This window comes from Acomys minous (genome assembly GCF_964271855.1).
Source record: "Acomys minous genome assembly, chromosome: 4".
Classification (NCBI taxonomy): Eukaryota; Metazoa; Chordata; class Mammalia; order Rodentia; family Muridae; genus Acomys; species Acomys minous.
In genome coordinates this window covers 53,162,187-53,187,841 of record NC_140486.1, presented here as the reverse complement: position 1 = coordinate 53,187,841, position 25,655 = coordinate 53,162,187, and the positions used below count along the sequence as shown (strand labels likewise).

Genomic DNA, 25,655 nt, shown 5'->3' with positions numbered 1-25,655 from the left:
CTCTGCATGATTATGACTGGTAATCTTAATTTTATTATAGAATGATGTCCGAGTCAAATTTGAACATAGAGGAGAAAAAAGGTAAGCAAGGAAGCCTTACACATTAATTGATTTATATGATCAAATGTATGTTCCAGTTAAGCTATTAAAAATTCTTTCCACATTTGAGTGAAGTTTGGTGGTTTTGAAATTAAAAATGGAATAGTCTTTGGTAATGTGTGATATGCACTTAGAACTATGACAAGAAACAGAGTATATCAGAATGCATGCTAGCTGTTGGAAATATTGAATGTGCTTGCTTTGGAAAATCGGGAAGTAAATAGATCACCTCATAATACACACTTTAAAATTTCACTATTTACTTTTATTTCTGAGTAAAATTTCTGACTACTCCCAAGAGGCTTCAGTCTTATGGTATATATTGTTAAAAGTGTTGTAGAGTGGGTTGGAATGGTGGCCTCGGGCTACTTACTAGCAGGAGTGTAAGCCTAACCTTTTATGCCTGGTGTCCGCCTGGCACCTGTGCCTCAGGGCAAAAGTGCAGCTGATGAGAGCTGACAGGAAAACATAATAGGAGTTGCAGAAGATAATTTTTCTTGTTATTAGTGTCTCATTAATAAAAGACCTGTTGGTCTTAAGGAATTTAAAATGGCTCACAAGTCATGTAACTTGAAGATGCAAACATATTGCATCAGAGACACTGGGGAAAGAGTATACCTTGCATACCATAAACTATTGGAATTGTTTTCTGGTGTTCAGCTTTTCCATCCCCTCAGCTCTGTACTTAGTGTGTGGCTTATAAAGTGAGCATGGGAGTGTGCTGCTCTCTACACTTAGTGTATACTCTCTGCGCCAGCCAGCCCAGGATAGGGGGAGCAAATGCCATAGTTGTATTTCACTTCAGTCCCTGTAAGATGCCTTATAGATGCTTCTGTAATATGTGCTAAAACTGTGAATTGATAAGGATCCATAAATCAAAATTTGATCTCCATAGGATGAATAACTTATTATTCTTAACAGTTTCATTGAATTCTGTTACACATATGTCACATAGTTTTGAATTAAATCCAAACACTTTCCTAAATAAACGCTTTAAATAGAGCTTTAATATTTATGTGATTGTGACTTTAAAACTTTATTTTCTTTTAAAAATTAGAATTAGAGGGCTGGAGAGATAGCTCCGAGGTTAAGAGCACTGGTTGCTCTTCCAGAGGTCCTGAGTTCAATTCCCAGCAACCACATGGTGGCTCACAGCTATCTATAATGAGATCTGGTGCCCTCTTCTGGCGTGCAGGCACACATACAGATGGGACATTGTATAGAAAATATGGGCTGGAGAGATGGCTCAGCAGTTAAGAGCACTGACTGCTCTTCCAGAGGTCATGAGTTCCATTCCCAGCAACCACATGGTGGCTCATAACTATCTATGATGTGATCTGATACTCTTCTGGCCTGCAAGTGTACATGCAGGCAGAGCTTTGTATACATAATAAATAAATAAATAAATAAATAAATAAATAAATAATAAAAGAAAATATTTAAACAGATTATAATTAGAGTAGAACAAATTTAAATGGTTCTAAAATTTTATATTGAAAAGTTTTGTATTTGATCAAGTGTTTTATAATTTTTACTTATTTTTTTTATCTAACAAAGTAGAATGGTTGTAAACGTATTGTTTATGACAAAATAAAATACTTAAAAATTATTTTTATGTAGAATCCTGCAGGTTACCAGACCAGTTAAACTAGAAGATTTGAGGTCTAAGTCTAAAATTGCCTTTGGCCAGTCTATGGATCTGCACTATACCAACAATGAGGTAAACATGTGCCATTTCTCTTGTAGCATTCCTTATTTTGGAAAATTAGTGTGTTCGTGTAGGAGATTGTGATTTTGTTTGGTGATTAGTAAAAAATGCTACATTTGATGAATGAAATATACATTTGTAAATTTTCCTCTGTTAAGTGGAAGTGCTACTGTGCAAATCATTAGGGCTACCCTGTAGGAGGACAGAGGCACCACCTTGGTGTTTTCTGCTTTCGTTTTCCCTTTTGCTCTGTATTCAGTGAACTCAGTTTGCTTGGGGCAGTTAGATCACTGTGATATTGGTTAGAGTGCTTTCTGATTCCTATATTGATGTTTGAGGTCAGTGCGTGTGCTCATGAGGGTTTACTGTTTTTCAAAAAACCTGTTTTAATCTTGAGATTAGAAGGTAACCAGAGTTTCTTACTGTTTATGGGATCTCAAATGTTTTAGTTAACTTTTTTTTAATCTTCAGAAAATACTTTTTACTGGCCTAATGTTAAGTGTATGAGTTGCAGCCTTTTATGAGGTAGGCATTCCAGGTTTGTAGAAGCAGAAGACAGTGAGGAGTTGAAGATCCTTGAAGGAAATGCATAAAGTCTTGTGACAGTGAATAAAGAAAGATGAAAGCTTGGTGGTGCATGCTTTGTCCCAGCACTCTGGAGGCAGAGGCGGGTGTAATGAGTTTCAGGACAGCTAGGGCTGAAGAGAGAGACTCTGCCTAAAAAAAAACAAAACAAAACAAACAAACAAACAAACAAACAAGACAGTCAGTGAGTGTCCTCTGTGTTAGGAACAAGAAACGAGCTGAGGCATTGTTTATACCGAGAGTTTAGTATGGAAAGTCAGCCCTACAGAGTTTCAAGGGAAGAATGGAAGATAAGATAGCTTGTGTGAACAGGAAGGGTGCCAGTGGGGATGGAGTGACGACGGAAGTCATAGTATAATTTATCTGAGAAGATGCATGGAGCTGGGTGCAGTGTCACATGCCTGTACTTTCAGCGCTTGGAGAGGCAGAGGCAGGCAGATCTCTAAGTTTGAGGCCAGCCTGGTCTACAAAGTGAGTCCAGGACAGCCAGGGCTACACAGAGAAAACATGTCTCAAAACAAACAAACAAAAACAATAGCAGCAGCAGCAGCAACAACAACAAACTACATGAAACCCTGTGCAAATAAAATACTTCAAAATAGCTCAGAGATGAAAATATTCTTTTGAACATGGAAGACACTTTTAATTCATTGCTGTAAGCAGCATAGCCTATTGCTTACTACAACATAAAATGTTTCTTCTGCTGAATAAAAAGACAGTCCATCATTCTGAGAGCTCCAGGGGCTGCAGCAACACCAGCAGCCAGTGTCAGCCTGTTCTGCCTGCACCAGCTTACAAACACAGCACAGAAGGGCCAGATAGGAATCCCAGTAAGGTAGACAGACATCTTTTCCTAAGCACAAATCAGTATCTTAAACAGGATCTTGAACAGTGTTGAGTACTGTCTATAGCAATATGTCTACATTTTACTTTTCAAGTGATTAGAGTTTTAATTATGCATAAGCATATTTCTTACCCAATCTTTTTTTGGTACTTTATAATATGCACATGCTGGCCAGGTGTTTGGCTAACAGCCTGAGGTTTTCAGGGTTTTCTAGAGGTATGGACATGGGATGAAGCACACAGAGGGTAGATGATTAACTGTCTTAAAGGGGAGCTTTCTGGCTGATGTACTTTTCATGGCCACCTTCCCTTCTTTCTTCATTTCTCCCACTCCCTTATCTAGATTTGTCTCTCATATAAATAATTTGATCTTGAACCATTATCTCCTAATTCAGGGAAACGAAGCCGCCGTGCCTTCTAACCCCGTCATCTACTCTTTTTTCCCTTCTCCCTCCCTCACAGGGTATTTTATCAGCAATAGGAAACGAGATAAGATGATGTGTACTAGCAAAAAACTAGCTGCAAAGAGAAATTTGGAATAAACTTTTAACTATAGAATAGACAAATGTAAGCAGAGTAAAAAAATTCAAATCAATCCTGGTTTATATTTACATTTAGCAGCTTTTTATATTTATTTATTTAGGAGACAGAATCTTATATATAACATAGGCTGGCCCAGCACTCACTACATAGCCTAGGATAGCCTTGAACTTCTGTCATTCTCAACAAAACAAAACATTGTTTCATAGAACAGTCTACAGAGTGATTATGTTCCATAGTAGGTTCTGGGTGTGGGTGCACCTCTAGTGCTTACGCTAGGGTATGCACTGAGCAGCATTTGCCAAGGGCCTGCTCTTTGCTGTGCTCTGCTGGAGGGGAGCCTCATCTCTAGGGATTTATACTGTAGAGAGCTCTCAGCCAAGCGTACTTTACATTTAAATGTTTCACATGCGTTAGAGATGGCTAGTAAGTGTGGTATATGTTCATTTGTTTTTACTATGTTCCTCTTCCAGTGAAATGATACCTACTTTTTATATCACTGACAGTTTTCTTAAGCTGCAAGACTTTTTTTTTCTTTAAAAAATAAAGATTTTGATTTTTGTAAATTATGTGAGTCATACTTTTTTTCATAGGCCTCTTTGTTGCTTTTGTTCTTTGTAACATCTTAGCCATGAGAGAGAGGACTAACAAAAGTAGATTTCACAACAAGGATTTCCTGAGATGATTATTCATTTAGTTTACTTGTTCTAGAGTGTAGTGGTGTAGACCACCAGGACCAGAAATGAGTATAAGTGAACTGTAGATTGCAGATATGTGGCTGATGATATATTTGCTAGAAGTTTATGATTATTAATAAGGCAGAATTTTTAACTTTTTATATTCTGAGATTTTAGTGGTGCTAAAGTAGAGAGCAGGATGCTGGAATAGAGAACAGAGATGTGTATACTCCTTAGATGTTCATTGTAGTAATAAAGTACAATGTGTTTTGTTTTGTTTTTCGAGACAGGGTTTCTCTGTGTAGCCTTGGCTGTCCTAGACTTGCTTTGTAGACCAGGCTGGCCTCGAACTCACAGAGATCCACTTGCCTCTGCCTCCCGAGTGCTGGGATTAAAGGCGTGCACCACCACACCCAGCTGTGTTTTGAGATTTATAATACCCCAGTAATGGTGCTGCTCATGGAAGAGCTTGACTTGGCGTGATGCTTTTGTCTCCTTTTGTTCAGTTGGTAATTCCATTAACTACCCAAGATGACTTGGACAAAGCTGTGGAGCTGCTGGATCGCAGTATTCACATGAAGAGTCTCAAGATACTACTTGTAGTAAATGGAAGTACACAGGTAGGAATTGGGGTTGTATTTCTCACTGAAGATTATAAGACTTGTAATCATTTAATATGTTTTAATTTATAAAATGTGAACTTATGTACTTTTTATTTTTGTAGCTTAATCTTGTTTCTCAAAACTATATAGTTAGAGTTACAAATAAGAATATATTGTGCATGTGAAACTAATAGAAACTGGCAATTTGGGAAGAATTATAATAGAATTGACATACCCATTTTGTAATTTTAATTTTTTACATTAATTTTGTGTAGATGAGGTGGGGTGTGTACATGCTGGTACATGTGTGAAGATCAGTTCTCTCATTCTCGGATGGTGCTTCAGGGTTTGAACTTGAGTCATCAGGGTTGACAGTAATCACCCTTACTGGCTGAGCCATCTTACTGGTCTTGAAATGTCTTACCGTGTTCATTTCCCCACTTCAACCAGCCTTTTCCCTCCCTCTGCCCCCCTCCCTTTTCCCCTTCCTTCCTCCCCCTCTCTCCTTTTCTGTTCCTGGGATCAAGCGATCTTCCTGCTCTTGTCTTCTAAGTAGCTGGGATGGTAGGCTTGTATCTCTCTTCTGGTAGAGTAAAACTTTGAAGAGTGGGTTTGAGAAGGCCCAGTGAGAATAGAGAGTAGCTAGGCTGTGTTTTAATAAGAGGATGATTCTGTTGAAAGCCTCAAATGGGAAGAATAGCATTAATTGCCCTTTTCTCTTCTAGGCTACTAATTTAGAACCATCGCCATCACCAGAAGATGTGAATAACACACCACTTGGTGCAGAGAGGAAGAAGCGGCTGTCTGTAGTAGGTGAGAAAGGAGGGGTCTGAAGAAGGACATGAGTGATTTCTCAAATCCTTCTCATCTTTTAGTGTAGTGTAACATGAGCTGTAACCCTGAATATAGCCCCCTGACTCTGTGTTCTCTGCAATATATACCTTAACCATTTTGTCTTATCTGATGCTCCTGAGAAATTAATTTTACATATTGTAGGACTAGCAATATCCGATTTAAAGTTTTTGTTTCTACACTGAATATTTTAACATTCAAGAATTTAAATAAAAATTTTAATAGGTAAGGGAAGTTACTAAGACATTGAAATGAGTAGACTGGACTCCAAGTATGATATGAAAAGAGTGGGAAAGTAACTATAGGACATTAAAATGAGCAGACTGGACTCTTGTTCCTAAGTTCTCTAGGGTTTTATGTGTTGCCAGAATCTACTCTCAATATAAAAATGGCTAAGAGTATCTAGACTGTGTTTTATTATTGCTTTCTTAGTATCATTAACAATGCATTCCTTATACCTAAGCTTATGATAAAAAGAGAGAAAGATTCTGTGTGCTATATTATTTGGTGGCCTTATTGAGCTTGCGCTAGGCAGAGGTGTTCTGCACCCTCCATGCTTGTTGCCATAAAAACACTGACAAGGAGCTGAAGAGATGGCTCAGTGGTTAAGGGTGTGTGCTGTTCGCAAAGGGGCAAAGTTCGGTTTCCACCAGTGTCAGGTGGCTCATGGCGACCTGTGACCTTGGTCTAGGGGATCCAGCACCATCTTCTGACCTCTCTGGCACTTGCATGCACATGCATACATGTAAACTCACATGCACATAGATAAAAGTAATAAAATGTATTATTAAAGTATAATTAAAATACAAAAAAATTGACAAGTGTTTGAATGCTTAAAGAACAGCAGATATAAATATTTTTAGCAGATGGGACAGAGGGTGCAGTCACTCCAGGTGGCATGAGCTCTGGTCCTGAGGCACAGATTTGAAAGGGAAAGCAGAAGAAGAGAGGCAGTCAATAGAGAAGAGGAAACAAGAGAGCAGGACAAAGTAAGAAATTTGGTTGAAAATCTTCAATTGACTAGAGTAGAAGAGGGTTGCTAACAGTGAATGAAAAGACTAAACTAGCGTATGAGTAACTAGGCAATTATGTGCTTTTGTTTTCTAGAAGAAGCTGTTTTATGACTTTTTAAAAAAAGTGTTTTGTCTCACAGGAGTCTTATTTCAGAACACCAGAGAGAAAACCCACAGAGAGGATACACAAATAGAGCTGGCTTGTCCTTACTCGGATAGACTTGATATTTACTACTTAAAAAAAAAAGGTGAAAGAGTGTTAGAGGTACAAGAACTCAGATTCTGGCGCTCTCACTCTTACTATGCACGAGTCACTTTACCCTTGCCTTACACAGTGGGCTTGAAGCCGTAAACAGTGCTTGTAAGGATGTTTCATTTCTCAAGCTGGAGGCAGGACGACTGTTAACTGTACATTTTTTTCTTTATAGAAGAAAGTAAAACAGCCACTTCATTTCAGTTGTTAGACAGGACACTAGTTAAACTGCCATTTGAGTTCCTCAATATTAACCTACTAGTAAGTACTCTTGTTGTTTGACTTTGGTGCCAGGAGAAGAAAAAAACTGGAAATTGTGCAGAATTACTATGAGTGTATTAACATGCCCGTTATAATGAATGTTAAGACATGTGAGTTGTCAGGTAATCGGATGAAGAAACTTTTATAGGTGCCTTCTCAGTCTCCTTTTAGTTAAGTATATTGCTTTTTTATTTAAAAAAAAAAAGAGAGAGAGAGAGAGCATACAGAAAGATAAAAATATGAGGGATGCAGGGGGGACTGGCTGTAGCTGTTACAAAGCCGACATGAACTCTACTCAGCCCACACTTACTTACAGACGTTATGGTCTCTTGTTTCTTTTCCCTACTTAACAAATAACCCTTTTATATATACTTAACCTTTTAAAAAATTTTAAACTTAAATGCTTATAGCACATATATATGTTTACTTTAAAACTACAAGGAGATCAGAAAACTTTGTTAATATAATATTTCCTGTGAACCAGGTAACTAAATAAAAACTATCTTAAATAAATGCCAGGCTCTCCTCTATTTTTTCTTAAACTATGAAAGGTTTTTTGGGGGCAGGGATGGGGTAGGGGAGCTTACTATATAGCTTGGCTAATCTGGAACTCTCTATATAGACCAGGCTGACTTTGAATTTAGATATCTGTCTGCCTTTGTCTCCTGTGTGCTGAGATTAAAGGCATGTGCCACTACACCTGGAAAATTATGAAGACATTTAAATGCAAAGAATATAGCTTGCCACAAAAGTCTAATTTTAAGTAATAAAAAGTAAGATTCAGGATCCTAAATACAAAATAGCAGCCAAATGACTAAGGAGCAGTCTCACTTCAGGTTTCTCAAGATTAAAGACAGTGAATGGAAAGAATACTGTGGAGCTGAATGTACACAACATGTTTGTGCTGAATGAATTTACCATCACAGCATTCTTACCAAGAAGTGTTGCAGTACTGTGTTCACTGTTGTGAAAACAGACACTACCGTGGCGACCTGCGCAGGAGTTTAGACGATGCCCTGATTGCAGAGCTCTTATCCTGTTACTATATCATGGTATTAGTTTCTTATTATGTTAAAGACTGGCAGATACAAATTGTCTTTGGAAATTCAAAAATAGTTGTATTAATGTAAGATTCTATAGTATGTTTGTTTTAGCCCAGGATATGGTTGTCAACAGTCAGGAAAATTGAGTATAAATTAGCATGGTCTAATGAGGTTATGGAATGTGAATTTAAGAAGGCTATAAAAAGATCGGAACCTGAAAATCCTGATTAACTTCTTGTAAATACAGGATTTCATTTGCTAAAGTTTTTTGTTTGTGTGCTTTTTGGAGTTTTGCTTTTCGAGACAGGGTTTCTCTGTGTAGCCTTGGCTGTCCTGGACTCACTTTGTATGTAGTCCAGGCTGGCCTTGAACTCACAGAGATCCACCTGCTTCTGCCTTCCAGGTGCTGGGATTAAAGGCGTGCGCCACTACCGCCCAGCTGCTAAAGTTATTTTTATGTAGTTAGAAATATAACCTATTTAGTTGAAGAAAAATTAGTTCCCTTGCTGACAATGATGAAACTTCATAATTTTTCTTTTTGAGGTCCCACTAATAGAGATAGAAGTTCCCCTCCCCCCGGATACATTCCAGACGAACTACACCAGATTGCCCGGAATGGGTCGTTCACAAGCATCAACAGTGAAGGAGAGTTCATTCCAGAGAGCATGGACCAAGTGAGTCAGAACTGGGTACTGGGTTTCACTTTGCATAAAGATACACTGGGATTTTGGCATACACCTATGGTGGGATGTGTGTGTATATTTTCTTTAATCTTAAGTCAAATTATTATAAACTGCTTACTATGTTATATATGCCTTCTTTGATTGGTATGTCAAAAAAACTGGATCAAGCTAGTTTTCTTGTATTGATCATCTATGATGCATTTGGGTTGTAATCTTAGATTCCCTGACACTCAGATTCTTAACAAACACTTTATATATTTACTTGTTTTATTGATTGTTGTTTGTTTTTGTTTTGTTTTGTTTTTTCCAAGACAAGGTTTCTCTGTTTAGCCCTGGCTGTCCAGGAACTCACTCTGTAGTCAGGTTGGCCTTGGCCCTATAGAGTATTGGTTCTGAAGGCAAACACCACCACTGCTTGGCTTCATGAATACTTCAAAGATAGAGTAAAACTATAAATACTTTTGAAGTGAAGTTTCTGAACTGCCTATAACATTTTTAAATGCTTCAGTTTTGTACTACTCAGAATGTGTGTGTGTGTGTGTGTGTGTGTGTGTGTGTGTGTGTGTGTGTGTGTCGCGCATGCGTAGTTGCTGTTAGGTACTTACTTTGTACTGAGTGCCCTCAGTACTGCAGCATTTTATATCTCCTAATGGAGCAGTCACTGTATTGTTCATCTCAGTTGAACAGGGCCATTGTTTAGTTTTCAGTAAGTAAAACTACTTTAGCTTCAGTTATTTGACTGCAGAAAAAGGATATTTTTATCTTACAAAGTTTTGCAGTCACAACTTGTTTAAGCCGGTTGTGGTGACACACGCCTTTGATCCCAGCACTCAGGAGGCAGAGGCAGGTGGATCACTGTGAGTTTGAGGCCAGCCTGGTCTACAAAGTGAGTCCAGGACAGCCAAGGCTACACAGAGAAACCCTGTTTTGAAAAACCAAAGGGGGAAAAACAAAACAAAAAAAACAAGGAGTAATTCTGGAAAGTGGTTGTTATTCTTTATGAGTTTTTTGTTTTGTTTTGTTTTTTTTTTTTTTTGGGTTTTTTTTTTTTTGGAAGATTCTAAAGGAATTCTAAAATTGTGGGGAAAATTGTATACACTTCTTGATATGCTAGGAGCCATTGAACTATATACTGTAAGTGGATGAAGTCTATACTCTATTACGTCTCAAACAGTTGTTTTAAAGTAACTTGGTTACAACCAGGCAGAGTCATGGTGGACTCTTTGTTTTCCTAGATGCTGGATCCATTGTCTTTAAGCAGCCCTGAAAATTCTGGCTCAGGAAGCTGTCCATCACTTGATAGTCCTTTGGATGGGTAATGACGATTATAGTCATTTTTTTAGTACATATTAGTAAATATGCATATATATAAGAATGTGGAGTTATCAATAATTCTTTGATTTTACATTCTGAAGAATGTAGCTCATTGATAACTGTCTACACTGAAAGCAAGCAAAGTTTTCCATATTGTGAATAAATCTTTTAACCTCATGGGGTTCAATTTTTTACTGTTGTTGTTGTTGTTGTTGTTGTTGTTGTTGTTGTTGTTGTTATTATTATTATTATTATTATTATTTTCTTAGAGACAGGGTTTCTGAATGTAGCCCTGGTGGTCCTGGACTTGCTTTGTAGACCAGGCTGGCTTCAAACTCACTTGAGATCCGCTTGCCTCTGCCTTTCGAGTGCTGGGATTTAAAGGCGTGCGCCACCACACCCTGCTCAGTATCTTTATTAGTTCTTCCATTGTGGTTTTCTTTTCTTTTTATTCCTACTATTTCTGTTAGTCAGAAATGTATCTGAAACAAGCACAAACTTAGAGTTTACATATGGTTATTTTATGGCAGCTCTTGAAACTGTTACAAAATTTCTCATGATTGATTTTGCCATTTAAAAAAATAATATTTACTTGTTTATTCAGTGTGCATAATGTGCATTGGTAAGGGTGCCCTCTCCTGATCTCAGAAGGGCATTGCTTTTTGTAGTCTTCCTGTAGCACAGAATTAGTATTCAATACTTCACTTGTTTGTCTCTTCTGGGCTTTATGAAAACAGATATACATTCGGAAATTCCCATACACTTTCCTCTTACCCATTCCTGTCAGTGTTTGCCTTGGGAACTCTACTCTGTTTCCTCCTCCCCGTCCCAAAGAATTTTACAGGGTCTCTCTGTGTAGCCTTGGCTGTCTTGGACTCTCTTTATAGACTAGGCTGGCCTTGAATTTACAGAGATCTGCCTGCCTCTGCCTTCCCCTCCCTAAGTACTGGGATTACAGGCATGCACCATAATGCCTGGTGGAAAGAATTTTTTAGTGTACTGTCATTAATGTTTGATAAGTTAAGATCATATGTCTTTAGTATGGATTCAGAAACAGTTTCAGAAAAAAACTTCCATGCTTTCAAATACATCATTCTTACCCCTCTATGTGGTAGGCAATTTTAAAAGCAAGGTTTTTTTGTCTGTGTGTACCAAATGAGTGTTTTAAAAGAAGCTTCTCTTTTTAAAAATTCATGCTAGTATTTAAGTGAGCTCCTTTACACACACGCGTGCGCGCGCACACACACACACACACACACACACAAACATATTGCTTAAAGATTTTTAAATTTATTATTACACACCCTCTTTTAATTTAATCTTACATTTTCTATTTACAGAGAAAGCTATCCAAAGTCACGGATGCCTAGAGCACAGAGCTACCCAGATAATCACCAGGAATTCTCAGGTTAGACTATAAAATTTACATGATTGAATGTTTATGTCATATTTTGGCTAAGGGAGACATTTTTTGAAAATTATTAAAAATGATAATATGCTTTTCATTGTTAAGAAGATTTTACTTTTTTAATGATAGTGTTCTTATGTCTTAACAGACTATGATAACCCTATTTTTGAGAAATTTGGCAAAGGAGGAACATATCCAAGAAGGTACCATGTTTCATATCATCATCAAGAGTACAATGACGGTAAGTTTGAGCATCACACTGTGGGAACAGATGACATGAGTGTACATTTTAAAAGCTCCATGTTTATGATAGCCAAGTAATTTGTTCCTGAGTCACTTAATTTTCTGCTTAAAAAAGAAAAGAAAGAAAAAGAAGAAACCTTTGCCAAGAGTACTAGCACATACTTTTAGTCTTAGCACTCAGGAGGCAGAGTCAGCAGATCTCTGAGTTCAAGGCCAGGCTGGTCTACATGTTGAGTACCAGGACAGCCAGCTGCACAGAGAGACCAGGTTTCAAACAGGACAAGCAAAACTAAGACAGCAGCCTTCTCTGGTGACTGAGCAATAACTCAGTCAAGTGTGTGCTGCGCAAGCACAGGAAGCTGAGTTCAGACCCCAGAGCCCATGTAAGAGCTGGGGACCACAGTGTGCACCCCAGCCTGAGCTGCAGGGGAGGATGTGGAACAAGCAGATCTCCAAGGCTTGACCAGCAGAGCTGAGTCAGTGAACTTCAGGCCGTGAGAGACCCCAGAGCTAAAGATAGCATCTTTTGCCTGAACCTTTAATCCCAGCACTCAGGAGGCCACCCTGGTCCGCACAGTGGGTCCAGGCCCAGGCCAGTCAGAACTGCAGAACACCCTATCTTAAATAAAGTAAACAAATCAATAAATTACATGGTTATGCTTAAGTAAATAGATAAATTAATAAAAGATGATAAAGGTGGAGAGTGGTTGAAGAAGATGCCCCATGTCGGTCTTGGCCTCCATGGGTATGTGTTCTGTTGCAGTAAAGAGACACCATGATGGATCATGGCAACTTTTCTAAAGGAAGCATTTAATTAGGGCTGCCTTAGAGTTTATGAGGTTCAGCACATTATGGTCATGGTGGAAGCATAGCGGGTGGGCATGGTGCTGGAGAGGTAACTGAGAGTTCTGTGTCCAGATCAGCGGGCTGCAGGAAGGAGAGACACTGGCAACATTTGAAACCTCAAAGCCCATCCCCAGTGACATACTTACTCCCACAAGACACACATGCTAATATTGTACATCAGCTGGAGTCCAAGCTTTAAAATATGTGAGCCTATTGGGGGCGTTTTTATTCAAACCTCCATAGTATGTATATCTCATTTTCATTATCCATTATCTTGATGGATATCCAGACCGTTTCCATTTCTTTGCTGTTGTGGATAAATGTGGATGTGTTGGCATCTTAGTTTGCACTCCACTGCTGTGATCAACACCATGAGCAAAACCAACTTGGGTGTGAAAGGGTTTATTCCACCTAGCAGCTTGTAGTTCACTATGAAGAGATGTCAGGGTGAGACCTGATGCATAAGCCATGAAAATGCTGCTTACAGGCTCGCTCAGCCACCTTTCTTATACAACCTAGGACCATCTGGCCCAGGGTGGCACCACCCACGGTGAGCTGGACCCTCCCACACCTATCATGAATCAAAAACCTGTGCCACAGATGGCTTACAGGCCACTCTGATGGAGGTAGTTCCTCAGTGAGATTTCCTTTTCCCAGATGACTCCAGCTTGTGTCAAGTTGACAAAACAAACAAAAGAACAACCAGAACAGATTCCTTCTGCTACCTGTAACTTTCCAATTAGGCTTTATGTTTAAAGTCACTATTAGAAATTGGGGAAAAAAAAACCTTTGAAAGTGAAGGTTTTCTTCTGTTTTTCATCTGCACATGAGAGCCTGTGTACTTCCCATAACAGTACATGGATTTGTATTCACTACCACCCCTCACACGCATCATCGTTTCTTTAGCTTTTTCAACCTATACCGACAGAGCAGATTCTTATTCCTTACACTGTAGATGTGTAAGTACCTTAAAAGTATAGTACATTAATAAAAGTAGTAAATTAATTCTATTTGTAAATTAATTCTAATTCTACAAAGTATTCACTTTGTAGGTCGTAAGACGTTTCCAAGAGCTCGAAGGACGCAGGGTACCAGCTTCCGGTCTCCCGTGAGTTTCAGTCCCACTGACCACTCCTTAAGCACTAGTAGTGGAAGCAGTATCTTTACTCCAGAGTATGATGACAGCCGAATAAGAAGAAGGGGAAGTGACATAGACAATCCTACTTTGACTGTCACAGACATCAGCCCACCCAGCCGCTGTAAGTCATAGAGATGCATAGCAGAAACTCTGTATTGTTTTATGTTGACAGGAATAAATGGGAATAAACGGTAAGTCAGACCTCAGGAAAGAAGCTCTTGGTAAGAGACAGTGATGTGATATTGAAGGTGCCTAGGCTGTCAGGTGTAAGTGGGTGTTACTGCTGATTACTTTAGCTAATTGATCTTGACTAAGAAAATTGATCTTGACTTGATTAGGAAAATTGATGTTAATTGTTCTCATCCATTCAATTCCACATTACTGCTAAGCACTGAGACTTTATATGAGACTTCTAAGAAATAGTCTTAGAAGGAGATTGGTTTATGAAGGAAGAATTACAGGATAGCATTTAATCTAGATTCTAAATATGTATAGAGATTTACTAGGAGTGTGTGTGTGTGTGTGTGTGTGTGTGTGTGTGTGTGTGTGTTAGACTTTCATTGCTGACTCAACATCTTAACAAAATAACCTAAGGGAGGAAAGATGGGTTTTGGCTCAAGGTTTTCATCTACAGTCCTTGGCTCTCTATGAGGTGGAGCACCATGGTGGGGGAGCACTGGTAGAGGGTATATACCTGTTCCCACGTGCGCGGATGAGGGGTAACCTTCAGAGGTATCCTCCTCCCTAGCGATAGATGTCCTCTAGCAAGGCTCCACCTCGTGTTTCCAGAACTTCCCAAAATAGTTCCATCAGCACTGAGTAGCTGTCTCTCTGGCCCTGTTTTTTGAATATATCAGAATGTGTGCATGCGCGCATGTGTTCGTGGATGGGAGTTAGTGTTACAGCTGTTAACACTTGCTCGGGATATGCATGAGCTTGTTTTCTTGTTGCCCAAAGCGACTTCAGACGGGCATCTTTTGGCTCTTGAGTTCAGGGGATGAAGTCCACCATGGAGGGAAGGCGTGATGGTGGTGCAGGGAGGGGCTGCTCAGGGTTAGTCTGAAGCTGGAAGCAAGAAGAATGGTGGTCCTGGGTTAATTTTCCTCTTGTATCCTGGTTTGAGGTTCCCAGCCCAGGAGAGAAGGACCCCACATTCAGGTTGGGTCTTCCCTCTTGAGCCATCCTCTCTGGGAACATCCTTGTGTTTCCCGATGTGGGCCTGTCTTACAGAATTAGTGGGCACAGGGCTGTAGTAAGTGAGATCAGGTCGCAAAGTCTTTGAACTTTAGCAACAGTGTCTTTATGTGCTCCAGCTTGAAGGTAGATACTGCAGTAAACTTTGCATGACCTAAATCCCCCTTTGCTGGTGTTGTCACTCTTTTACATCTATAACACCACGCTACATTGCTTTTACTTTGTTCTTGACAGCCTTCTTTAAAGACTGAAAATAAGGAGAGGAAGGCTCTGGAGAGTTGGCCTAACGGTGAACACTGGCTGCTTTTCCAGAGGACCTGGATTCAGTTCCCAGCACCCACATGGCAGCTTACAACTGTCTGTCACTCTATTCCCAGAGGATCCAATGCCTTCTTCTGGGCTCTGAGGGCACTAGGTACACAATTGGTGCACAGATACACATAACACCCATAAACAAATAAAAAAAGGAAGGAAATGTTTGGTATGTGTTTTGTACATACCTTTAGTTTATCTGTTTCTATAGATCTTTATACAGAGTCAAGATTCAGTTAGATATAAAATTCTTGTTTGAAGAATTGAATTTAACCTTTTTCTTTGGTCATCCAAGTCTACTGGTGACGCAAACAACCTTTATTTGTTTTAAATATTTTTTTCTTTATTTTTGAAAGATATTTTCCTGCATATAGATTTTCTTAAAAAATAAAAATCAATGTTTTCAAATTATCTTTTGTCCTTTGGCCTATATAGTTTTCGAAAAGAAATTAACTTTTAATTTTTGTCTTCAGCAAAGATTCCTCATCAAGCAGTGTGTTCTTTCTTTCCTCTCTCTGGCTGCTTTCCAGATTTCCTCTTTGGTCCTTTACTCTTTGATGCTATTCTACACCTATGCCCTTGTCTTTGTTCTCTCACTCTTTCTCTTTCCTTTGAGGATTTTCTCTTGTGTTTTGTGAGGCAGAATGTATTCTGACATGTATTCCAGATTGGTCTCACAGTCCATGTTTATCAGAAGATGAGCGTGAGCACTTGATCCTCCTGTCTTCACCTCCCATGTGCTGGGATTTAAGGGTTTACCTGTTTATGATCTTACTGAAAGAACATTTTCATTTCCAGAGTTTCATTTGGCTCTACCTTTGTTCTTGTATGTTGTCTAACTTCCCCGTACAGACCCCTAATACGTTGATCAGGTTTTAAAAAAGATTTTATTTTAGGTGTGTGTGTGTGTGTGTGTGTGTGTGTGAGAGAGAGAGAGAGAGAGAGAGAGAGAGAGAGAGAGAGAGAGAGAGAGAGAGAGAGAGACAGACAGAGAGAGAGACAGAGAGAGACAGAGACAGAGAGAGACAGAGACAGAGAGAGAGACAGAGAGAGAGAGACAGAGAAAGCGAGAGAAGAGAGGAGAGAGACAGAGAAAGCGAGAGGAGAGAGACAGAGAGAGTCTTGACCACATACACATTAGGGCAGTACTAGTGGAGACCAGAAGAGAGCATCAAATTCCTTGGAGCTGGAGTTACAGGTGATTGTGAGCCATCCAATGTGTGTCCTCTGCAAGAGCAGCAAACACTCTTGTTACTGAAGCATCTCTTCAGCCACCGGATGTTTTTGTGCTTTTACTTTAATTTTAAATTGCTTTTGTGTGTGGTTTTGGAGATTTAACCCAGTGAAAGCCAGGCAGTGTTGTCACACGCCTTTATTCTTAGCACTCTGGAGGCAGAGGTATGTGGTCTCTACCTAAATTTGAGGCCAGCTGGTCTACAAAGTGAATTCCAGGACAGCCAAGACTACACACAGAGACACCCTGTATCAAAAAACCCCCAAAACAAACACCCCCCAAATAAAAACAAAAACAAAACAATGCTTTGTGCACTGTAACGCTAAGCTATATTCTCAGTCTATTAAAAATTATTTTCACTTTCTTGAGCTACTTTGAGTTTGGTTATGCTGACTGCTTTGTTTTGTAACCCCCTTCTTCCACACAGTGTTTCTCTCTGTGGCTTTGGTTGGTCTGGAACTCACTATGTAGACCAGGCTGGCCTTGAACCCATAGAGATCCACCTGCCTCTGCCTTCTGAGTGCTGAGATTAAAGGCATGTGCCACTATGCCTGGTTTGTGTGTGTGTGTTTCAGTTTTCTTTTTTATGTGCCTTACAATGTTATAATGTAGTTCCAGATATCACATACAGGATTATGAAGAGTGAGATAAATAAAATGGACATATGCAAAAGTCTTGTGCCTCATTCCTTTTATGAAGGATTGGGTCAGTGTAGTCCTAGTTTACTGTTTTGGTTATTTTGTTTGCTCCAGTACCTGTGCACTGTGGACTTCAGATTCTTCTAGAGCTTTGCTGAGCTGGTGTTCTAAGTGATACTGCTCCAGCCCCAGTATTTGCTCCTTTTCATTCTTCTCTCTCTCTCTCTCTCTCTCTCTCTCTCTCTCTCTCTCTCTCTCTCTCTCTCTCTCTCTCTCTCCCTCCCTCCCTCCCTCCCTCCCTCCCTCCCTCCCTCCTCATCCTGCTCCCTCAGCAGTAGGTTGCTACTACTTTTAAAAGCCTAGATAGAGTACGGGTGACAGTCTGTCTGGCGTCACTCTTGAGCAGGCCCCATCTCTCCAGTTCTCAGAGATAGGCTTTATTATAGACCCTGCCCACTTTCCTAGGGTGGATGGCCAGGGCCACAAGTTTCTAGCCCTCATTCCCCAAACTTTCTTGCTTTGTTTCATTTCCTTTTGCACTGCTCTAACATAGTGGTAACAAATTTTGTTACTCTTCTTCAAGAAGTTTAAGGCTCTTTGTTTTTCGGGGTACAGCCCAAAAAACTGTAGTCCTGGTGGCCTGGAACACCCCAGGAGATCTGCCTGCCTCTACCTCCTTAGTGATAGGACTAAAAAGTGTATGTCACCATGCCCAGCAGTGCCTCTTATTTGTCAGGGTGACCAGCTATCACAGGGCCATTGCATATTCTAACCCTGACCACCCAGGGAGGTTCTCTGTGATCTCTGGTTCCTATGAGTTTAGGGAGGAGGTCCACAGCAGAGCTGTTGGCCCGTGTATATGTTCCTTTTTCTGAGGTGCCAGCCTACACATGTTCACAGCGCAGCTTAGGTTTCCTTACTTGCTGGAATGGGCTCTTCCATGTGCTTCACCATTTGTTGTCATCTTTCTTGCAGTGCCTCTTTTTCCTTAGGTGTTAGGCTAGGTGGGTGCCCTGTGATCTGTGTTCTAAAATGTTCAATAAATGTTCTTTTTTCCAAGAAGTCAGGTCACAGCTATAATTCCAAGGCTTGGGTGCAGGCACAGCAGAGGTTCAAGGCCAGACTGAGCTATATAATAAGTAAGAGGGCAGCCAGGGCTACATAGTGAGACCCTGTTTCAAAAACAAAAAACAAACAAAAAGATAAAAAAAAAAAGTTATAGAGTCAGCCAGGCGTGGTGGCACATGCCTTTAATCCCAGTGCTCAGGGAAGGCAGAGGCGGGTGGATTGTTGTAACTTCAAGGCCAGCCTGGTCTACAGAGCGAGTCCAGGACAGCCAAGGCTACACAGAGAAACTTTTTCTCTAAAAACAGACACAAAAATTTAAAAAGTTATAGAGTCTGGAGAGATGGTTCAGGGGTTAAGAGCACTGGCTGTTCTTCCAGAGGATTTAGATTTGATTCTCAGCAATCAGAATGTGGCTTACAACCATCTGTGGCTCCAGTTCCAGGAGGTGCCATACCCTCTCCTGCCTTCCTCCGGCACTGTATGCATAGAACAGAGTTTTAATTTTATTGATTGTGTGAATTCTCCTCTAGAGATGGGAAATGATACTTTTCCCAGATTTCTGTATTACCGATGGGACTGAAAAAACTAATTACAAATATTTATAACTTGCTTCACTAAAAATGGGAAAATAGGGTATCTTAGATTGAGTAAAAGATGGTTGCCACATGAGTCATGAGATACAAACTTTGAGTTACAATTTTTTAAGGTATGTAAATGCAGGTTTATTGGGAGCAGCTCTTGGTCTCTATGCAGGAAGGGGAGGGAGGAAGGGGGTGAGAAGGAGGAGAGAGGGAAGGGTGAGGAGGAGGAAATGCAGAAAGAGGAGAGAGATAGTGAGCAAGAGAAGAGAACGAGCTATAATTCTTAGAAGAATGAGGAGAACAGTTGTGAAAGATGGAGACCGCTGTACGTTTGGATGGTCGTCATTTTTCCTGGGTCTAGGATGTTCAGCGAGGGATGGCACTTCATCTAACTACTTCATCTTAAGAAAATGTTCTTTTTCAGCACCTCGAGCTCCAACCAACTGGAGATTGGGCAAACTGCTTGGCCAAGGAGCTTTTGGTAGGGTCTACCTCTGTTATGATGTTGATACCGGAAGAGAACTGGCTGTTAAACAAGTTCAGTTTAACCCTGACAGTCCGGAGACCAGCAAGGTAAAAGTCACTGTGAAGATTACTTGGCCGTTGTAATAGCCTTTTTTTTTTTTTTTGAGGGGAAACAAACAAAAACAGGACTAGTTTTGCTCCAAGCCTAGAGACTTCATTCATTCCCTAGAACCCACATGATAGAAGAGAGCCAATTCCGAAAAGTTGTTCCTTCCCTCCCCAACTGTTCCCTGGCATGTGTGTGCACAATCCCCACCCTGTTCCCCACAGACAGACTTAATGTATATAAACAGCTTTAAAATGTGATATAACAACATGTGGTGGAATTTGGGGTTTGTGGTAACTGACCAGCTGGGGTTTTTTTTTTTTGCTTGTTTTTGTTTTTTTGAGACAAGGTCTCTCTGTGTAGCCTTGGCTGTCCTGGACTCGCTTTGTAGACCAGGCTGGCCTCGAACTCACAGCGATCCGCCTGCCTCTGCCTCCCGAGTGCTGGGATTACAGGCGTGTGCCACCACGCCCGGCTCTGAGCAGCTGTTTTAGTGCTTCATTTGAATTCCTAGTTTGACTTGGTGTTACCTTAGCATACAGCCAGGGCTGTTAAATAAAATACATTAGGGATCTGGAAAGATGGTTCACAGTTCAGTTTTCACTTCCCTCATGGCTCACAACGGTCTGTAACTTTATATCCAGAGGTAGTCGAACACCTCTTCTGGCCTCTGAGGAAACTGCACACATGTGTTCTGACAAAACAAGCCAAATTCATTTGCATATATTAAAGAATTAAAATAAAGCCGGGTGTGGTGGTGCATGCCTTTAATCCTGGCACTCAGAGGCAGGCAGATGTCTATGAGTTCAAGGCCAGCCTGGTCTATGAAGCAAGTTCAGGCAGCCAAGGCTACCTAGAGAAACCCTGTCTTAAAAAACAACAAAAAAAAAAAATTAAAAAAATTTAATGAATTTAATAATAATAATAACAACAATAATAGTAGCAATAACAATACAATTATTGGTTAGAGATTAAAATATTATAGGCACAGTGAGCATTTCCTAATGAAATCACCGTGGTAGTCTATGAATTAAGAATATTTTGCCTTTACTATAATACTATAAAGACAACGCAGGGCCAGTGAAATTTTTAGTCAGTACCCAGAATCTACCTCCTAGGGGCCTACATGGTTGAAGGAGAGAACTAACTACTACAGGTTGTCCTCTGACTTCCGCATGTTTTTCATGGTGCATATACAAACAAACATACACGCATAGACAGACAGACAAATATAGTGAAAAACAAGAAAAAAAAATTTTTTTTTGAAACAGGGTTTCTCTGCATAACCATGCCTGTCCTGGACTCATTTTGTAGACCAGGTAGTAAAATATTAAAAAAAAAAAAAAAAAAAGACTTAGCAGGAGTTCTGTCTTCCAGGAAGTAAATGCACTTGAGTGTGAAATTCAGTTGTTGAAAAACTTGCTGCACGAGCGAATTGTTCAATATTACGGCTGTTTGAGGGATCCTCAGGAGAAGACACTCTCCATCTTTATGGAGTATATGCCCGGGGTAAGTTCATGCATCCTTTTGAAAAGACAAATTCCTTTTAAAATATGTTGAGATTCCAGTTCATCCCTTTTGTTCTGCTGCATCGTAGATGAATTTTGAACATGGTGTGGCCTGCCTTGAGCCTGGGGTTGCTGGCCATCCCACAGTAGCAGTGCTGATTGCTCGTAAAGGTAGATGATCATGGACCAGCTCCTTGCTGTGAAGCTTCAGTTCTTTTTGTAGACAAGAAAGTCATCTGAGATGTAAAGCTAGTATGTAGGGATATTCAATTCGTTTTAAACATCTACCATATATGTGTGTGTGTTTTATTGTTGATTGGTAGTTGTGGTTAATGGCAGTGATTTCATTTAGAATTGCAAAGTGAAATTGGGACCTCTATTGCTTTTTATGTATATAGAAAGAGTACAATTTTAATTATAATACTTTTTGAAGATGGCAGTTAGCATCTTTACTCATTAAGAGCTAGATGCCTTCCTCTAGGTGTGGTGACAAACATCTATGATCCCAGCACTCAGGAGGGTAGAGGTAGGAGGTTTTCAAGTTCAAGGCCAACCTAGACTTGGCAAAATGACTTTAAAAATCTAAAAAGGAAAAATTGTATTATCATAATTTAATAGAGTAACTTAGGAAAAGATATGTTTGATATATGGGTCTTTATGGGAGTATATGGTTAGAGTTCCATGTTGAAGGTACAGGACTGCCATGTGAGCTTACAGCTCAGTACCCAGTAGTGCTGTTGTTGACCATTGTCAGCGCCATGCAGGCAGCAGAACACTCGACCATTGTGCACAACTGTGTGTAGTGGCACCATTGCTGCTCACTGGATTTATTTGCCACCGCTTTTACATAACCAAATATCTTTTTCTGATGTAGGTTAGCTTAAACATTATTTTTGGAAAACAAATTGGGGTTGTATTAAAGGTCTTACAAATATGGAAGCCTTATAATTTGTTAATCTCAAAGAAATTAGTTCAACATAAATAATCTGAAAGAACAGAAACTCAACACATTTATTTTCCTGAGAATTTCTGCACTCTTCACTTACTGTCTCCCAGCTGTGAGCTAGGATTTTCTTAAGAATAAAAATTTAGTAGCAGTTTTTATTTTAAACTGAAGGTTTAGTTTTTTGTCTTTTATCCTAGGGTTCAATTAAGGACCAACTAAAAGCATATGGAGCTCTTACTGAGAATGTGACTAGGAAGTACACCCGTCAGATTCTGGAGGGGGTCCATTATTTGCATAATAATATGATTGTCCATAGAGACATCAAAGGTAAGTCATGGTTTACTTTTTACTTTAAATACGCAGTTTTGTGTGAGACTGAATGAAAGAAATATCATCATGGCATTGAACATGTAGGCTACTGTATCTACATGTAAAGTGCCATAGCAAAACAGTTCCCTAGCTCTCCCATGGATTCTCTCAGGGTCCAGTCAGACTGGGTCGGCAGTTCAGGCACGAATGATGATAGCTTCACTGTTAGGATCCATCGAATCAGTCTTATTCAGAAGGCTCTAACTGCATGTTTGCATGTGTGTTGCCTGGCATTAGGACAGTGAGCAGGTTTCTGCCACAGAGCTAGACTCAAACTTGGACTTTGTATTGGCTACTAACTATAACCTTGGATGTATAATCTTCCATTATCCTCATTCTTAATTCATTTTTCATCTTTTTCTCTCTTTCATCCTCCCTCTTTTTCTTCCCTTCCCATGGTCACTTTCTCAATTTCTGCAATTTCTGGATATGAATCCCAGGAAATTGCATATACTAAGCAAGCTCTCCACCTGTGAGCTGTACCTACTGCCCTATCATTTGCTTATTCTTCCCCCCCCCCCCCCAAGACAGGGTCTCTCTGTGTAGCCTTGGCTGTCCTGGACTCAATTTGTAGACCAGGCTGACCTCCAACTCACAGAGATTTGCCTGCCCATGCCTCCAGATTGCTGGGATCACAGGTGTGCACCACAGTTTGCTTATTCTTAAGTGAAAGTCATAATAGTATTCAGTTTATAGGATTCCTGAAAGGATCAACTATGATAATATGTTGCAATATTTAAAATAATGTTTGGTGCTCAGAACTTAAAATTTAGCTACTGTGATGACATACTTCATGTTGCAATTGTATTTAAAGTCATGGTAATAGGTGTCCTGAAAGAATAAAGAAGAGGAAAGGAAAGATCCCAAGACTGAGCTCTGATGAGCTCCAACTAGGGTAAATCCCACCCCCAATCTGCTATAGAATTGAGTATATGAAGTGAGTTCATGGTAGAGGTATGTAAAATTGAGAGTGCTCACAACTTGGTACTGTGGAGCCTACCTCAGTCTCTAAGAACTGGGTTTTGACTCAAGATTTAGAAATCACTCAGTAAAAACCATGAATATGTCTATATAATATTTCCTCATTGATCTTTGTTGGCACTCTTACAAGTTCCCAGACTTTTGCTCTCCCGTATGGTGTGACGCATCCTAACTGTATCCGTAATATTTGTAGATCCACGTGCTTCCATCCCCCTTTACATGGCCAAGGTGGCTGAGAAGATTAGAAGGTCTGTCTATATAGAAGATGACTCTCTCTTGTTGAAGGGCGTGCTGCTGCTGAAGGTTGCAGCCTCCATGATTAGACAGGGCAAGATAGAGGACTCCCTTCCCCCAGCCTGCCTGTATTTGGAGGATGTCCCTGAGCTAGATGCCTGGCTCATTGTAGAAGCAGCCTCAGACACAGCTTGCTGCAGACCCCCCCCCCCCATGATAATTAGGGAGTAGGACCCTGCAGTTAGGACCCTGCTGTTTAATGCAACTCCAGCTTGTAAATTTAAGTTAACAGAAGGAAAATGGTGGCCACCAAAAGGCAGCATAATGGTGTTTGTTCTTAACAGTGTACTTTTTACTTGTTCTGTATCTTCTAATTTTTATAAATAACTTATAAGTGGCAAAAGGAAAGGTAAAGATAATTGATTTCATGTAACTTCAGACCTGTGGGGTCATAACAAAGATGAAGATCATTACTTTAAAAAGCTCACTCATTTCTAAAGTTTATCCCTGCCTCCCCTCTCATCCTCTTCTCTTCCTCTCCTTTTTCCCCCTCCCTGCCTCTCTAAATTTATCACATCTTTTATTTGTGTGTGTAAGCACATGTATGCTAGTGCCACAGTGCATGCACAGAGAACAGAGAACAACTTGAAGCTGTTGGCTCTCTTCTTCCACCCCATGTGTCACAGATATGGCACCTCTACTCGCTGAACCATCTCTAACTCTGTTCTTCATCTTCTTCCCCTTTTGGAAACGATACTGTTGACAGGCATGGGGTGGGGGGTGAGGAACTATACAGTTGAAGACCAAATCTGTTTGTGTCTTGTTTCTTGGCTTAGGATCTTTCACTGACTTTGGAGCTCACCGTTTTCCAGCTAAGCTGGCTGGCTAGGAGTACTGTTCACCCTCCTGTCTGTGTTCTTGCCCCTGGTGCTAAGATTACAGATGCATGCAGATACACCAGCTTTTATGTATGTTGGGGACTTGAATTCAGGTCCTCATACTTGAACAACAAGCACCCTTATCCACGGAGCCAGGCCCTCCCCCCATTTTTAATGATATTTTTTGGTTTTTTGCTTTGGTTTGAGTCTTTTGTTTGTTTTGAGGCAGTGTCTCATTACAGTCCAGGTTGGTGATGTAGAACTCACCATTCTTCTGCCTTTGGCTTTTATTATTTTTTTTAAAGATTTATTTATTATGTATATAACGTTCTGTCTGCATCTGTGCCTGTTTGCCAGAATTGGCACCAGATCTCATTATAGATGGTTATGAGCCACCATGTGTTTGTTGGGAATTGAACTCAGCACTCAGGACCTCTGGAAGAGCAGACACTGCCCTTAACCTCTGAGCCATCTCTCCAGCCCCCTGCCTTTTGTTTTCGAGTGCTGAGATTACAGATGTTTGTCATCAAGCCCAGCTGGGACGAGGACACACGCACGCATGCACATACACCATAATTTGGCATATAAATCACTGACAGCAGATTATAATGACTCCTTGGGATGCAATTAGCAAAATTCAAAGTGTGAGAAAAGTATAAGCAAGCAGCATGGATTTTTGTTTTGTTTTGTTTTCTCTCTAATTTCAAAGGGGGGGGGGAAAGATTTGAGAGACTTAGATTAGTAAGTCTCAGTACATGGATCTTACTTGGATTGGTTCTTTTTTTATGTATAAATTGAATATAATATTTTTGATATTAAATTACTGTTCATTCCCTTAGATGTGATAAGAGTCCTTAGTTTTTAAAGATACACACTTAGTTTTTTATTGACTTCAATGCCTTGAATTTGCCTCAGATGCTATATGAAAAGAGGGCAAGTATCATGAGTTGTGACAGTTGTCCACTTGGATATTGGATCTGGTAATGGGAATATTAGCAATTCTGAAAAGTCTTATTTCTAATTTACTAAAATA

The 25,655-nt window shown here is 40.0% G+C and overlaps 1 protein-coding gene across 1 annotated transcript in view; it reads left to right on the top strand.

The window, feature by feature from the left end:
* The window catches only part of MAP3K2 (mitogen-activated protein kinase kinase kinase 2), a 74,479-nt gene that overhangs the window by 36,930 nt on the left and 11,894 nt on the right, over window positions 1-25,655 (top strand). The window contains exons 4-15 of the mRNA XM_084780576.1: window positions 41-81; window positions 1,720-1,819; window positions 4,959-5,072; window positions 5,780-5,867; window positions 9,020-9,150; window positions 10,395-10,474; window positions 11,814-11,881; window positions 12,030-12,122; window positions 14,023-14,229; window positions 19,560-19,708; window positions 21,084-21,215; window positions 22,358-22,487. Of these exons, the coding sequence (XP_084636702.1) occupies window positions 41-81; window positions 1,720-1,819; window positions 4,959-5,072; window positions 5,780-5,867; window positions 9,020-9,150; window positions 10,395-10,474; window positions 11,814-11,881; window positions 12,030-12,122; window positions 14,023-14,229; window positions 19,560-19,708; window positions 21,084-21,215; window positions 22,358-22,487 (1,333 nt within the window). The remainder of the gene's footprint in view (window positions 1-40; window positions 82-1,719; window positions 1,820-4,958; window positions 5,073-5,779; window positions 5,868-9,019; window positions 9,151-10,394; window positions 10,475-11,813; window positions 11,882-12,029; window positions 12,123-14,022; window positions 14,230-19,559; window positions 19,709-21,083; window positions 21,216-22,357; window positions 22,488-25,655) is intronic.